Here is a 12,391-nt window from a genome sequence, read left to right as displayed (position 1 = left end):
CGTTTGAGATTAGTTTTAAATGTGTTGAAGGCAGCACATTCTCTTATTACAGCTCAAATATTGTTCCAAATCTCACTACCTTTCACTGATAACACCTGTTTACTGAATGTCGTTTGTCTAAAAGGTATTGCACAATCCCCTCTGGATACTCTTCCATTGATATTGCATTTAAACACAAACTCCACCTTATAAACAGAAAAAGCTAACTTAAATATTTTACAGTTTTTAACACTTTTTTTTAAGATTTTTTTTTTTTTAGATAAAGTAAAACTATAGCTTTTAAATCGCCATTTGATACCTCAGTAAATATGGCCTATGCCTGTTGCAGCAGTCACTTAATCGTCTAAGTAACAATACGTCACATTAATAAGGAACTGGGAGCATTAAAACAGTTTATTCAATTCTTTATTGCACACTGTGCCTGTGTGTTTCCACAAACCGTCTTATCGTTCCAAGATTATTTTTAAAAACTCTCATTTTGTGACAAACCCTGTGGGGACAAGTTGGCAAACGTCTTGTCTGTAAGTCGTATTATGTCAGCGGCGGAGGCTGAGCCGTGCTCCTTTCTGTGTAAGCAGGCTGGCCAGTTCGTGCGCACATGCGCACGAACTGGCCAGCTTTAAGCTTTAAGAGCGCAGCGCTGGAAGCAGACGCCAGCAAAGATCGGTAGAGAAGCACAGGCGCACTCGGAGGAGGAGGGCGCAGATCTCCTGCGGACCATCAGCTACCAGATGAGCCATCACTGACAGCCGCAGACCCGGCTCTGCGCTGGGCACCCGGAGCGAGGCGCATGCATTTGTGCCACACGGCTCTACTCACAACTTGTTCTCCATAGACACTTTTCCTCATCCTGTTTACTTGTCCATTCGTTGTCATCATGGTACTGGGCAAAGTGAGGGCCTTGGCGATCTACTTTGACAGTGTGAATGAGAACAACCTGCCGGTGTTCTCCGGAGGAGACCTGGTGTCGGGGAGGGTTGTTGTGGAGGTCACTGGGGATGTGCGGGTCAAGAGCTTGGACATAACCGCGAGAGGAGTCGCCAAGGTCCGGTGGACAGAGTCGAGAAACGCCGGAGCAAACACGGCTTATACTCAGAACTACACAGAGGAGGTGGAATACCTGCATCATTACGACACCTTGATAGGAGAGGAGAGAGGTAAGGAGTTGCTCCTTTTTCTTCTGCTGTTTCGTGATCTGTGTGAAGTGATGCGGCGCAACTGATCACTGCAAACTTTTGACAGAAGCTCGTCCCCAAACTTTCTTACCGCGGAGTGCGTAATCGTGTGCCAGAGCCACAGAACACCGGGACCCTCCGCGCAGTGGTACTGATGCAGCAGCTGTAGGCGCGATCCATCCTCACTTAAAACCAATTATTAAAGCAAACGTTTGATACGCGAAGGGATGAGGGAGTCTGCTTTTACATGCGGACTGTCTGGATGTTGACATCACAGGGAGGAGGGAAAAAGTTGAAATCTTCCAGTGAAACACTTGATGAAAAAGAGCAAAATCGAAAACATGGCGCTTCGTATTTTAGAGCAACATTTTGGTTGAACTAATGGCACAAGGACCTTTTTACTGATGACATATTCAACTAGGCTAGCACAGGCAACTCCCTTTGTTAGAAGCGGTTCAAACCTGTTCAGAAACTGCCAGCGAGAGAGGGAGGGGGAGGACCAGGCTGACGCTCAGCGCGTGTTGTAAAATCAGCTGCTGCTCCTAACACTTGTATACCTGTGTTGGAGGACCAGATGATTTGGGTAAGAGTAAAACATGTCACATCAAGGATTTAGGTCACACGTGAACTGTCTGTTCAGCAGGTTTTTTTGAATTATTAGAGGTTGGGAAGATGAATAATCTCAAAACTGAAACGATGCAGCCTGCAGGAGTCTGGTCTGTGGACAGAGCTTCTTTTCCCAGCAGTCTAGAGGCACAGCTTTTGCTCTTTGTTTACTCAACGATGGATGGTGGAAAGGTCAATAAGAAAAGACACAATTTCACAGGTCTTGCAGAGTATTTAGACTTAAACAAAGTGCTGCATCCACCTGGTGGCTGTCTCTGAAGACTTCCAAAAAATCTCATGAGCTTCCAGGAGATGCAGCTTGGCTCTTTGTTGTAAGTTGAAGACATCTTTACAACATCCTGGAGTTCCTTGCAGATCTCACTTTGACCAAATCACAGTACAATAATGTGACAACACAAAAAGTAACACATTTTCAAAAGTCCGAGCCTTGAAGTATCAGAAATTTGCAATTTTTTAAGTTTAACTGATTGACTTACCATTAATAGTCGTTGTATGTTTTTAAAGGTCTGTCAGTATTTTTGAACAAATGCAATTTTTTAATCAGTAGATAGAAAACTCAATTTAAGTGGCTTATTTGTCATTTCATTCATTAAAATAAAAATTCTTTTGGGCAGATGATGGAAGGGCAGAATATTCCACATATCTCCTGTTAAAAAATTCATCATTGTCATCCTTTGCTCAGTTGAATAATGACTGTTACAGTTTACATCAACCAAACCAGAACATATCCAGCGTCTAATGATGTAACCACTCGCATTTAAAAGGTGACTTTGGAGACATATCATCATTTTTGCTTGCTAAAAGTACTTTAAGTATTATTTCAGCTCAGCTGGTAAAATTAACTTGAAGGTCATGTTTGGACCCTTTCAAAAACCTCAACACTAAACTCTCACTCACTCTGCTTCTACGTGGGTCATATCTCTTTTCTCTAAGCACAGAAGTGCCTGTAAGAAAAGAAAGATGAAACTAGCTGGGTGTCTTCTGATAACAGGGCATGACTGTAGAAGAGGACGTTTTTCCTTCATCCGTTCAGTGGTTTCAGAGTTTGCGTGAGAGCGGCAGGTTACCTGGAGTTTGCTGTCACTGTGTCTATAACACCCTTCCTCTCTACCTCCCCCACCTTCTCCTCTTTCATGCCACACACCACATGGCTGGGCTAATTGTGGGCAGGGGCTTGCCGGGGCTGAACCAATCAGAGCGAGACTTGCAAATTCATGTCACGTTGTCCACCAATGGGAGGACGAGTTGTAATGCCTGCGTTGGAGTTTCCAGCTGAAGGAAGCTGCTCAGTCTGGTTCATACCGGTCTACTCCTGCTTGCTCCGTGTTGCCGGTGACTTGACAGGGCGCACGCTTATACGCGCACTGACATACACACACACACTGGCCGTTGATGACAGTTCTCATAGCAAACACAGACATACATAAACAGCAGAGACTGAGGACGAAGCAGAACTGAGGTGGAAAGAAGCTGAAGTTCAGCAGGAGCATTTAGACGCAATATCACACACAAACAATAAGAGATGAAATGAGGAAGTGCTGCTTCTCCCACAGGGTGTGTTGCTTTGGCAGCCCTCTGACACCGCAAACAAGCTGCTTTTTCGCATTCAGGCAAAACAACTGTTACTAGAGTTTCTCAAATGAATTTTGTGACAGTAGAGAGAAGACTGGATGTGAGTGCTTCCCAAAAAGTGTAAGATATAGCCAACAACCCATTTTTTAGGGCATAACCTCATAAAATTCAGAAGGTCGCCAGGGTGGCATCTTTAATTCTTGTTGTGATTGACCAACAAAGCAAATATATTAAGTATAAAAGACCAATCCAATTTTATTTATCTAGAAGTACGGTTGGCTCATGGTGCTTTATATTGTAAATACCCTACAGGCACAGGTAAAGCAGGGCTTGTTTGTTTCAGAGGCTGAAAACTGCTGATAGCAAAGTTTAATATGACAAAGAGCAGCATATCTCCAATTGTGCCATTTTTTTTTATCTCCAAACCTTTTTGTCCTCGTGATCAAATGCCTTTCTTTGTGTGTGTGTGTGTGTGTGTGTGTGTGTGTGTGTGTGTGTGTGTGTGTGTGTGTGTGTGTGTGTGTGTGTGTTTAATAATCCCTCTGAGGTGAATTGGAGTTCATTGTGTAATAAGGCTACCTGACATTGTGCATCCATAGCTTGTACCAAAATGTAGGAGGCTAGGTGCAGTGTGCAGGTGTACTCAGTCTCAGTGTTCTCTGTCTTTCAGACGAGGACTGTCCAGAGGAGGGCGTGACTGTCCTGCACCCAGGCTTACATGAGTTTGCTTTCAGCTTCAACCTGCCTCAGATGTGAGTACACGTACACCTACACGTACATGAGAATTTCATCATTAATTCTTCCCTTCACTGCATTTCTCTTTATTTTCATCAGAGCTGAGGTTTTACAATTTTACAGTCTTGAGAAGAAACATTTGAAGATTAAACCTAAGATTTAGAACTATTGTCCTGTTACAATAAAACAATCTTTTGTTGTTGCCTCATGTCAGTGAACTAGTTATTCCACACAGTTTTATTTAAAAGTCTAATCACCTGATTTTAGGTAATTTAATTACATAATTTGCATTAAAACTGTATTGAAAACTCACCAAATTGTTTTTATAATCAGAATTTAACAAAAGGATTAAAAAAAATTCTCAAAGATCAACAAGAAGAAATGTGATGTGAAAACATGTTCATGACATGGTTGCTGACATGACTGTGAAGAAATAAATGCATACATTAATAAAGAAAACTGAATGCTCTCTACTTCCTGTTTTGTTTTTTTTATATATTTTCTGCTGGAACTTAAATGTAACGCAGCACAGAGAAAAATGTGTTTGTGAGGAGCTGTTTTCTATTTTATTCCCACATTTTCCAAAATTGACATTTAGTTTCTTCACTGGACATTTTTGCAAATGAGTGCTTCCACATCGTGGACCAGATTATGTATAATTAACATTTTTAAGCTAATATGTTCTTGTTGTAATACAAAAATATACAAAATATACATAAAACTAATCAGTCTTATTTCGGTACGATCTACACTAACCTAACTGCTGTCTCCACTCTTGATGTTGTCTCATTAAAAACATATCTTCCACAGATACTACCTTCTAATATTCACATAACCAAAGTAATTGAGAGATACATCAATCTTGTTGATGATGTAAAAAATCTGAAACTTGGATAACAAAACATTTGTAATCAGACAAATGTATCTGATGAAATACAAAATTAGGAAAATAAGGGGGTGGAGCGGGTATGGATAAATAAATAGTATCAGTATAGAGGCACAATAATGCGGTTACTGTTTACCTTGTAAAGAAAGATTTCGCTTACGACTATGAACCTGCTCCGTGACCTGTGTAACTGTAGCTGAGGCTTCATGTTTCAGATGTCTATAAGCAAATTTTACTAAAGTAACTGTTGCCGTCTGTATTTGTCACATGGTTTTGTTTATATAACTGTTTGAAGGCCCAGACAGGTACAGTTACCTAAATTTTTTTTTTTTTTGAAGATTAAACAAAGATTAGAGACAGATTTGTATACCAGGACCCTGAGTTTTACCTTGTGAACCTTTGGAGGTATTTGACCCCTAGGTTTTGATAGTATATTTAAAAATGAGGGACAGCAGTAAGAGACGCTGACCTTCAGTTATTTTTTTTCTGAGTACCAGGACTTGTTGTACTGGTTCTTGTTCTGAAGGAAAGGATGTTGAACTTGCACACAGAGCATAACCACAGACCACCCACACTTTTTAATCGTCCTCCCTTCCCGTCTTTTCTTTTTCTTTCTCAGGGCTCTGGCGACTTCCTTTGAAGGGAAGCATGGCAGTGTGAGGTACTGGGTGAAAGCTGAACTGCACCGTCCATGGCTGCTCCCCGTCAAAGTGAAGAAGGAGTTCATTGTGTTTGAACACATCGACATCAACACCCCCCTGCTGCTGGTAAGCCTGTTCACTTTACGAGGAACCGTATGACTCCTAGTGCACTGCAGCTGTGTAGCTTAGCTTAGCACTAAGACTGGAAACATTGCTAACACATCTACAAGTAACATGTTATTTATCCACACAAATAAAAAGATAGACAGCTTTTATTGTGGTGTTACTCTTAGTTCTTCTTCCATTGCTGCATTGTTCTCATGCTGAAAACAGTGGTTTTAAAAATGTCAAACTGCTCCTTTAAAGGGTCCAGGTTCTGAGTTGAATGCTGTTTCTTTAAAATCTTTTGCCAGCAGTTTAAAGAGATCATATGTGTTAACAGGCCCCTCAGGCTGGTACAAAGGAGAAAACGCTGTGCTGCTGGTTCTGTGCTTCAGGCCCCATCTCCCTCAGTGCCAAAATAGAGCGAAAGGGCTACACACCAGGTAAGCCACACCTCCTACAACTTCCCCCAGGTGTTCTCTTCTATTTTTGGGAATTCACTTATCTTGCTTCTCTCTCAGTCTGACAGACTGATTTCTTCTCCCCTCTTTCCAAGGTGAGTCAATCCAAATTTTTGCTGAGGTGGAGAACTGTTCATCACGCGTTGTGGTCCCTAAGGCCGCGCTTTACCAGACTCAGACCTTCTTCGCTAAGGGGAAGGGGAAAGAGATCCAGCAGCTGGTGTCCAATGTGCGAGGAGATCCTCTGCCACAAGGGAAGAGCCAGAGCTGGGAGGGAAAACTGCTCAAAATCCCTCCTGTGTCCCCCTCCATCCTGGACTGTCCCATCATCAAAGTAGAATACGCCCTTGTGGTGAGTTCACATGTTTTTTCATATGTTAAATGAAATATGATGCCAAGCTTCCCTTTGCTGATTTTATTCAGGGACACTGACAGGAGCATAAAACAAAGGATTCAGAATACAGGATATTTGCAAGGTTACATTTGTCTGATAAAACTGCATTCAAAGTCAACTTGATAAATACGTTGGACTATTTTAAATCCAATGAAAAATGCCTTCGAAAAATAAAAGAAAACAAAAGAAAAACAATTATTTGCTACTGACATCTGATTAACTGATTATATGAACTGATTATCTGATTAACTGACTAACCTTTTTATAATACCCTAGCACTATTTGGCTAATAAGCTGGTACAAAAACAAAAGACATATTACTTCCTTGTGATGTACAGATAGCCTTAAACAATAATAAACTCATCATAAACCTGCTTTTAAAACACTAAAACATTCATTCACTTGTCTCCTTTGCATGTTTGCTTCCTGCTTGCAGGTGTACGTGGACATTCCAGGTGGTTTGAATTTGTCACTCTCATTGCCGTTGGTGATAGGAACCATACCTCTTCATGCTTGCACCACCCGCACCTCCAGCATCAGCAGCAACTGCAGCACTTTGAGCTGGCTGGGCCTGCCAGAGAGACCTGAGGGTATGTACTGTAAATGCAGATGCTTGCATGCATGTTTATGTGCACAGGGTACAGAATGTCAACTTACGCCTGTTTGTTTATTGCAGCTCCACCAAGCTACAGTGAGCTGGCCATATCAGAGTCTCACAGGCAGGATTATCTGCAGGGATGTGATAGGTCTGACGCGGAGGGTGAGGACCGCGGATCTCTGCTAACATACATCACAGAGTTCAGATATCTGCCTCCGCCACTGTATTCGGAGGTACTTTTATCACACACACACACACACACACACACACACACACACACACACACACACACACACACACACACACACACACACACACACACACACAGGAAAAGTGCCCAAACAACATAAACAGACCTAGAATGAAGTCCAGTCTTTGTACAAAAAATATCCAGACAAGACACAAAAACATCTAAAATAACATGTCATTCAGTGAACCCAAATCACAAATAGAATTTGAACCACTTTTATGATTTTCAGACCTATCCAAAACAAAGTGAAATCACTGACAAACAGAATTAGGAAGCAGCACCTGTATGGGTACAAGATTTAGACGCAACTAATAAAGGCTAATGACACACAAAAATACATTTGCCTCACAAAAACAAACTTCACCTTTTTTCAGTGTTATAGTTATCACTTCACGAGGATCCTGTAGTCATAAAGCTGTGTTTTCCCCTTCCACCCCTTCCCTCTAGGTCGATCCTTATCCTGACCCCTTGGAGGTGCAAGGGACTGTGGAGGTCAGGAGACCTGACACCTGTCCCTCCCGCTGAGGAGAGTCCGGGATCGCTGAAGCCTGTGCACAAAAAGACAGAGCTGCTCTCAGCCACCTGGCCCACACAGCCAGCTTCTCACCAGATTATATATCACCGTAAATAAGGCTGGACTCTGCCTGACCCGGGGAAAATCAGCTGAGAGAGTATTTGGTGACCATTGAAGTGATGGACCAGGGATTTCATGCCGTGCTGGATCCGCCATATCGTGTGCTCAAGACATGGCAAAAAAAGACAGTTTTTTAACACCACTTTATGACTCTGACAAGGCAGAGAACAAAGACTACTCCAAGTGGTCAGAAGAAGCCTCCTCCTGCCTCACAGTGAATTTTGCACATGCCGTTATTACTGTTTTACTATCAGTGGTTTTCTATACTGCAGATTGCCGCAGGCCTATATGCTACAGTATATATATATGTATATGTATACATAGAATATTTCACTCTAAATGGGCACATTAGTGACAGGATAAGAGCTATCTGCAGTAGTTCAGATGGCTGAACTTGTGACTGTGGCCTGAAGCTGCCACTGTCCCCCCTGAACAAAGATGAAAATTCATTGAGATTCAAAAAAAAAAAAAAAAAAAAAAGACAGATGGCATCACTGATGCAGAAATGTGTCACATCAACGACCACCTCGAGCGTTTAGAGCTCACGTAGTGTGTGTGTGTGTGTGTGTGTGTGTGTGTGTGTGTGTGTGTGTGTGTGTGTGTGTGTGTGTGTGTGTGTGTGTGTGTGTGTGTGAGTGAGGGAAAGAAAGTTTAGAGACCAGGTGTAAACCCCAACTGGGTCCACAGAAAAAGCACAACTGCAACTAACTAAGATAAAATACCGCAAGTCGCCTGCTGGTTTCAGCTCTAAACTAGAGCTTCTCTTGCTGTAGATTTATCCAGAAGCTTTGTGCTTGCAAAAAAGAGAAAAAAGAAAAAGGCAAAGCATAAAAGGTAAATGTTTACAGTTGCATATATCAAATTGAGAATGTTGTCCAAACATGACTTCTTCCACGTAAAATTTCAGATTACCAAGTGCAATATATTTTTGTATTTGTGATTTTTCTTTTGCACTAGTTTTTCATATACTCTGTTGCTGTCTATTCCATTTGCGCATTATATTGTTGTCATGATCAACTTTTGATAAAATAAAAGATTTATTTTATAACATAAGACGGTGGATCTGAGTATTTGTTATCATTCTTATATGTTGCAATAACACCCAGGAAACTACTGCAGTGGGTCAGTGATTACAAACTGCAAAAATCAAGCTTAGCATCACGGGCAGGGAATTCTCCAGGAATTTAAAACATTAATCAAAAAGCAGTACAGTACAAAACATTTCCTAAATTTTAGCGTTATGTACGAGGAGGCATGTCTGCTCACCATTTAAGAAGTTCAAACAATAAAAATAAGAATAATATAACAAAAAATTATTATTTAAATTCAGACATGTAGACAACCAATAATGCCTAAATTCTGGTTTAATTGTAAATAATAAGTTTTCTTATCTTTTCTCGACACATGTAACTTACCGTTCTGGTTCAAGATGCTCAAGTCAAAGTGCAGCAATTTGATAATTCTGCCTGATCTCAGCCTGCTTTTGTTTGGAGACGTAACCTGCTTAAAGGTACATGTCACGACTTGGTTTCAGAACTTTTATTAAAGAAAAATAATGTGGCGTGTGGCTCTTCCATTGGAGGTAAAGCTCTCCAACTTGTGTTGATTTGACTTCTTTATCAAGTGGTAGTACAAATACTTACTGCTATCTTATTTATATATTTCAGGAGTTTAAAAGAACACTGCTAAGGAGAAGAGGCCTTCATCACTGAGTAATGGTGTAAAATGCAAAAATGTGTCACATTAATAGAAACAAAAAACAAAAAAGGGAGGTAGCACCACTGTGTAAAAATCTTTGTTACACCCTGTGATTTGTTACTGCAGCTGAAGATTCCTCTCCAGCAAGCAGCCTGCTGGAGATGTAGCAAAGCAGATGTAGGACAGAGCTCACATGAGCTGCTGACCTAGTTCCCCACTGCACACTGGCAAACAGCAAGGAGGGAAAAACAGAGTCAAGCTTTTGCTTAATGCTGTTTTCACTCGAGCTGTGGCATAGCTTCGCAGGGAAAAAGATGTAAATAGAAATGTTGGAGAATACTTTTCTGTTCCATTCTCTCAGAAACAGTCTTGTATGTATTATTGTAGGGTCAACCTTACAATATAAAGCGCCTTGAGGCGACTGTTGTTGTGATTTGGCGCTGTGTTACTAAATTGAATTGAATTGAAAAACTGGTCTTACGCTGGTTGTACACTCTTACTTACATGAAAAAATAGAGTGTTTGTGTGTAGAGGGTAAACACTCATTTATTCTGTGTGAAATAACTCATGGAATCCCCACAGAAACACCTCATAGCCTTTGGCTGACATTCTTTTGATGACTTTTGCTGCTGTATCACAGCCTGCAGTGATAAGATTGTCTGTCAGCTGCTGAAAACATGCAGAGCAGGATTTCAGATGATGAACTCAGTCAATTTTTAAGGTCAGAGCTGCACTTCTTAGAATGCCCACTTGACTTTGGCGACAGATAAGAAACCAATGCTAAGAAAGACAACTTGATAGCATTTAAAAGCATGCTAACAATGTAGTACAATCAAAGGGCCTGATCAGCTGTGTCTGGCCGACCTGTTACCAGTGTTGAGTGTAATGCAGGACATATGTCAAATCTAAAAATAGGTGTGAATTACAAAACATACCGAAGTAAAGCGATCTCCTTTGATCTCAGAGAGCACGCTCATAAAGCATCTTGCCTGTTTGCATCCATGTGCTGTAAAGACAGTACTGCCATCTTGTAGCTGCAGTCAGCAACAGCTAAAAAGAAGTAATTTGGGGGAACATAGTAGATATTTAACTGTAGGAGTAATAGTATTTTACAATTCTTCAGCCTTCAGCCTTTTAATCTAATCCAGTGTAGCTTGTTATAATGTTAAATACTAGAGAAAGGTGTGTGTGTTATGTTATGTTGAAACCAAGCACACCATTGTTTTTCTTGTGACATTACCAATAAGTTTGATGTGTCACATGGCCCTCTTCCTATTGAAAAAACAAAAGTTGTATCCAAGATGGCCGACTTCTAAATGGCCACCATGGTCACCACCCATCTTGAGGAGTTTGCCCCCTCACATATACTAATGTGCCACAAATAGGACTTTAATATCACCAACCATTCCCATTTTATTACGGTGTATCCATATAAATGGCCCACCCTGTACAATGAGCTGATTTCAGTTCCTGCACAGAGAGGAGAAACAGTGGGTCTACAGCTTTTGAGGAGTGTAGCTAAGGATATTACCTTGATTTTTATTGCACAAAAGACAAGAGTGTGATGCTGTAATGCAAGCTCTGTCCAGGACAGACACAGCTTCGTTGAAACTACTAACACCTATTCTTGTAGAGCAGTGGTTCTCAACCTGGGTTCGATCGAACCCTAGGGGTTTGGTGAGTCGGTCTCAGGGGTTCGGCAGAGCCTCCGCCGTGACATGCACGGCTCATTTTGTGCATCAGTAAAAAACATATCTATGTCTTGAATTTGAAAAAAATCACATTTTATTTTTCAGTAAAGAGGGCTTCAGTAAATGCGCATATGAAACTGGTGGGGTTCGGTACCTCCAACAAGGTTAAGAACCACTGTTGTAGAGTCTTTAAAGTCACTTTGGACTGGTTTAAGGTTTTCGTTTTTGCTTTTTGTTGTTTGTTTTGTTCTCATATGTTTGTGTCCTCATTAAGATAGTTAATATTATTCACTGGTATTTATGTAACAATGCGTTTTAATCTATATGTGTATGTAATGAGTAGTGCAAAAAGCAATTATGTAATTGCTGACTTATTTTAAGGAAAGTCACAAGTAATGTGGAATATATTACTTTTTTGAGTTGCAACACTCCCATCCAACACTTTCCACATCTGTGATTCAAAGCACAGGAAGGTCTTAGAACAGAGCCATGCAGCCACTGAAACACCTACATCAGTGACAGAGAAGGTTTATTGCACAACAAGAACTTTATCCATCCATCCATCCATCCATCCATCTTCATCCGCTTTGTCCGGGGCCGGGTCGCGGGGGCAGCAGCCTAAGCAAAGAGGCCCAGACCTCCCTCTCCCCAGCCACCTCCTCCAGCTTATCCGGGGGAACACCAAGGCGTTCCCAGGCCAGCCGAGAGATATAATCTCTCCAGCGTGTCCTGGGTCTGCCCCGGGGCCTCCTCCCGGTGGGACATGCCTGGAACACCTCACCCAGGAGGCGCCCAGGGGGCATCCTTGTCAGATGCCCGAACCACCTCAGCTGGCTCCTTTCGATGTGGAGCAGCAGCTGCTCTACTCTGAGCCCCTCCCGGATGGCCGAACTTCTCACCCTATCTCTAAGGGAGAGGCCAGCCACC

General features: G+C 41.7%; 1 protein-coding gene across 2 annotated transcripts; it reads left to right on the top strand.

Moving 5' to 3' along the window:
- The first annotated feature begins 626 nt into the window (after positions 1-626).
- Positions 627-9,261, top strand: LOC147326548 (arrestin domain-containing protein 3-like). Of its 2 annotated transcripts, none has more exons than XM_086301834.1 (8): positions 627-1,157; positions 4,045-4,126; positions 5,615-5,762; positions 6,079-6,181; positions 6,295-6,551; positions 7,030-7,183; positions 7,270-7,434; positions 7,479-7,882. In XM_086301834.1, the coding sequence occupies exons 1-8, from the start codon at positions 878-880 to the stop codon at positions 7,604-7,606; spliced, it is 1,317 nt and encodes a 438-aa protein (XP_086157960.1). In that variant the 5' UTR covers positions 627-877; the 3' UTR covers positions 7,607-7,882. The 2 variants fall into 2 exon arrangements, with proteins under 2 accessions (XP_086157960.1, XP_086157958.1); XM_086301832.1 differs by lacking the exon at positions 7,479-7,882 and adding an exon at positions 7,889-9,261 and having other exon boundaries at positions 630-1,157; positions 7,270-7,424.
- Positions 9,262-12,391: the final 3,130 nt, after the last annotated feature.

The sequence above is a fragment of the Aulonocara sp. 'chitande type north' Nkhata Bay genome, linkage group LG7 (assembly GCF_057382095.1).
Source record: "Aulonocara sp. 'chitande type north' Nkhata Bay isolate Kocher_YH1m ecotype deep benthic linkage group LG7, A_spYH_male_GT1.1, whole genome shotgun sequence".
In the NCBI taxonomy this organism is placed as follows: domain Eukaryota; kingdom Metazoa; phylum Chordata; class Actinopteri; order Cichliformes; family Cichlidae; genus Aulonocara; species Aulonocara sp. 'chitande type north' Nkhata Bay.
Note: the sequence above shows the minus strand (reverse complement) of the source record. Positions and strands in the feature narration are given on the sequence as shown.

What these genes read in the sequence shown, in the direction of transcription:
- LOC147326548 (XM_086301834.1), top strand. Translation starts at nt 878, where the DNA reads ATGGTACTGGGCAAAGTGAGGGCCTTGGCGATCTACTTTGACAGTGTG. An exon ending in CTTGATAGGAGAGGAGAGAG is followed by an intron (nt 1,158 to 4,044) that starts GTAAGGAGTTGC and finishes TCTGTCTTTCAG; the next exon opens with ACGAGGACTGTCCAGAGGAG. An exon ending in TCAACACCCCCCTGCTGCTG is followed by an intron (nt 5,763 to 6,078) that starts GTAAGCCTGTTC and finishes ATGTGTTAACAG; the next exon opens with GCCCCTCAGGCTGGTACAAA.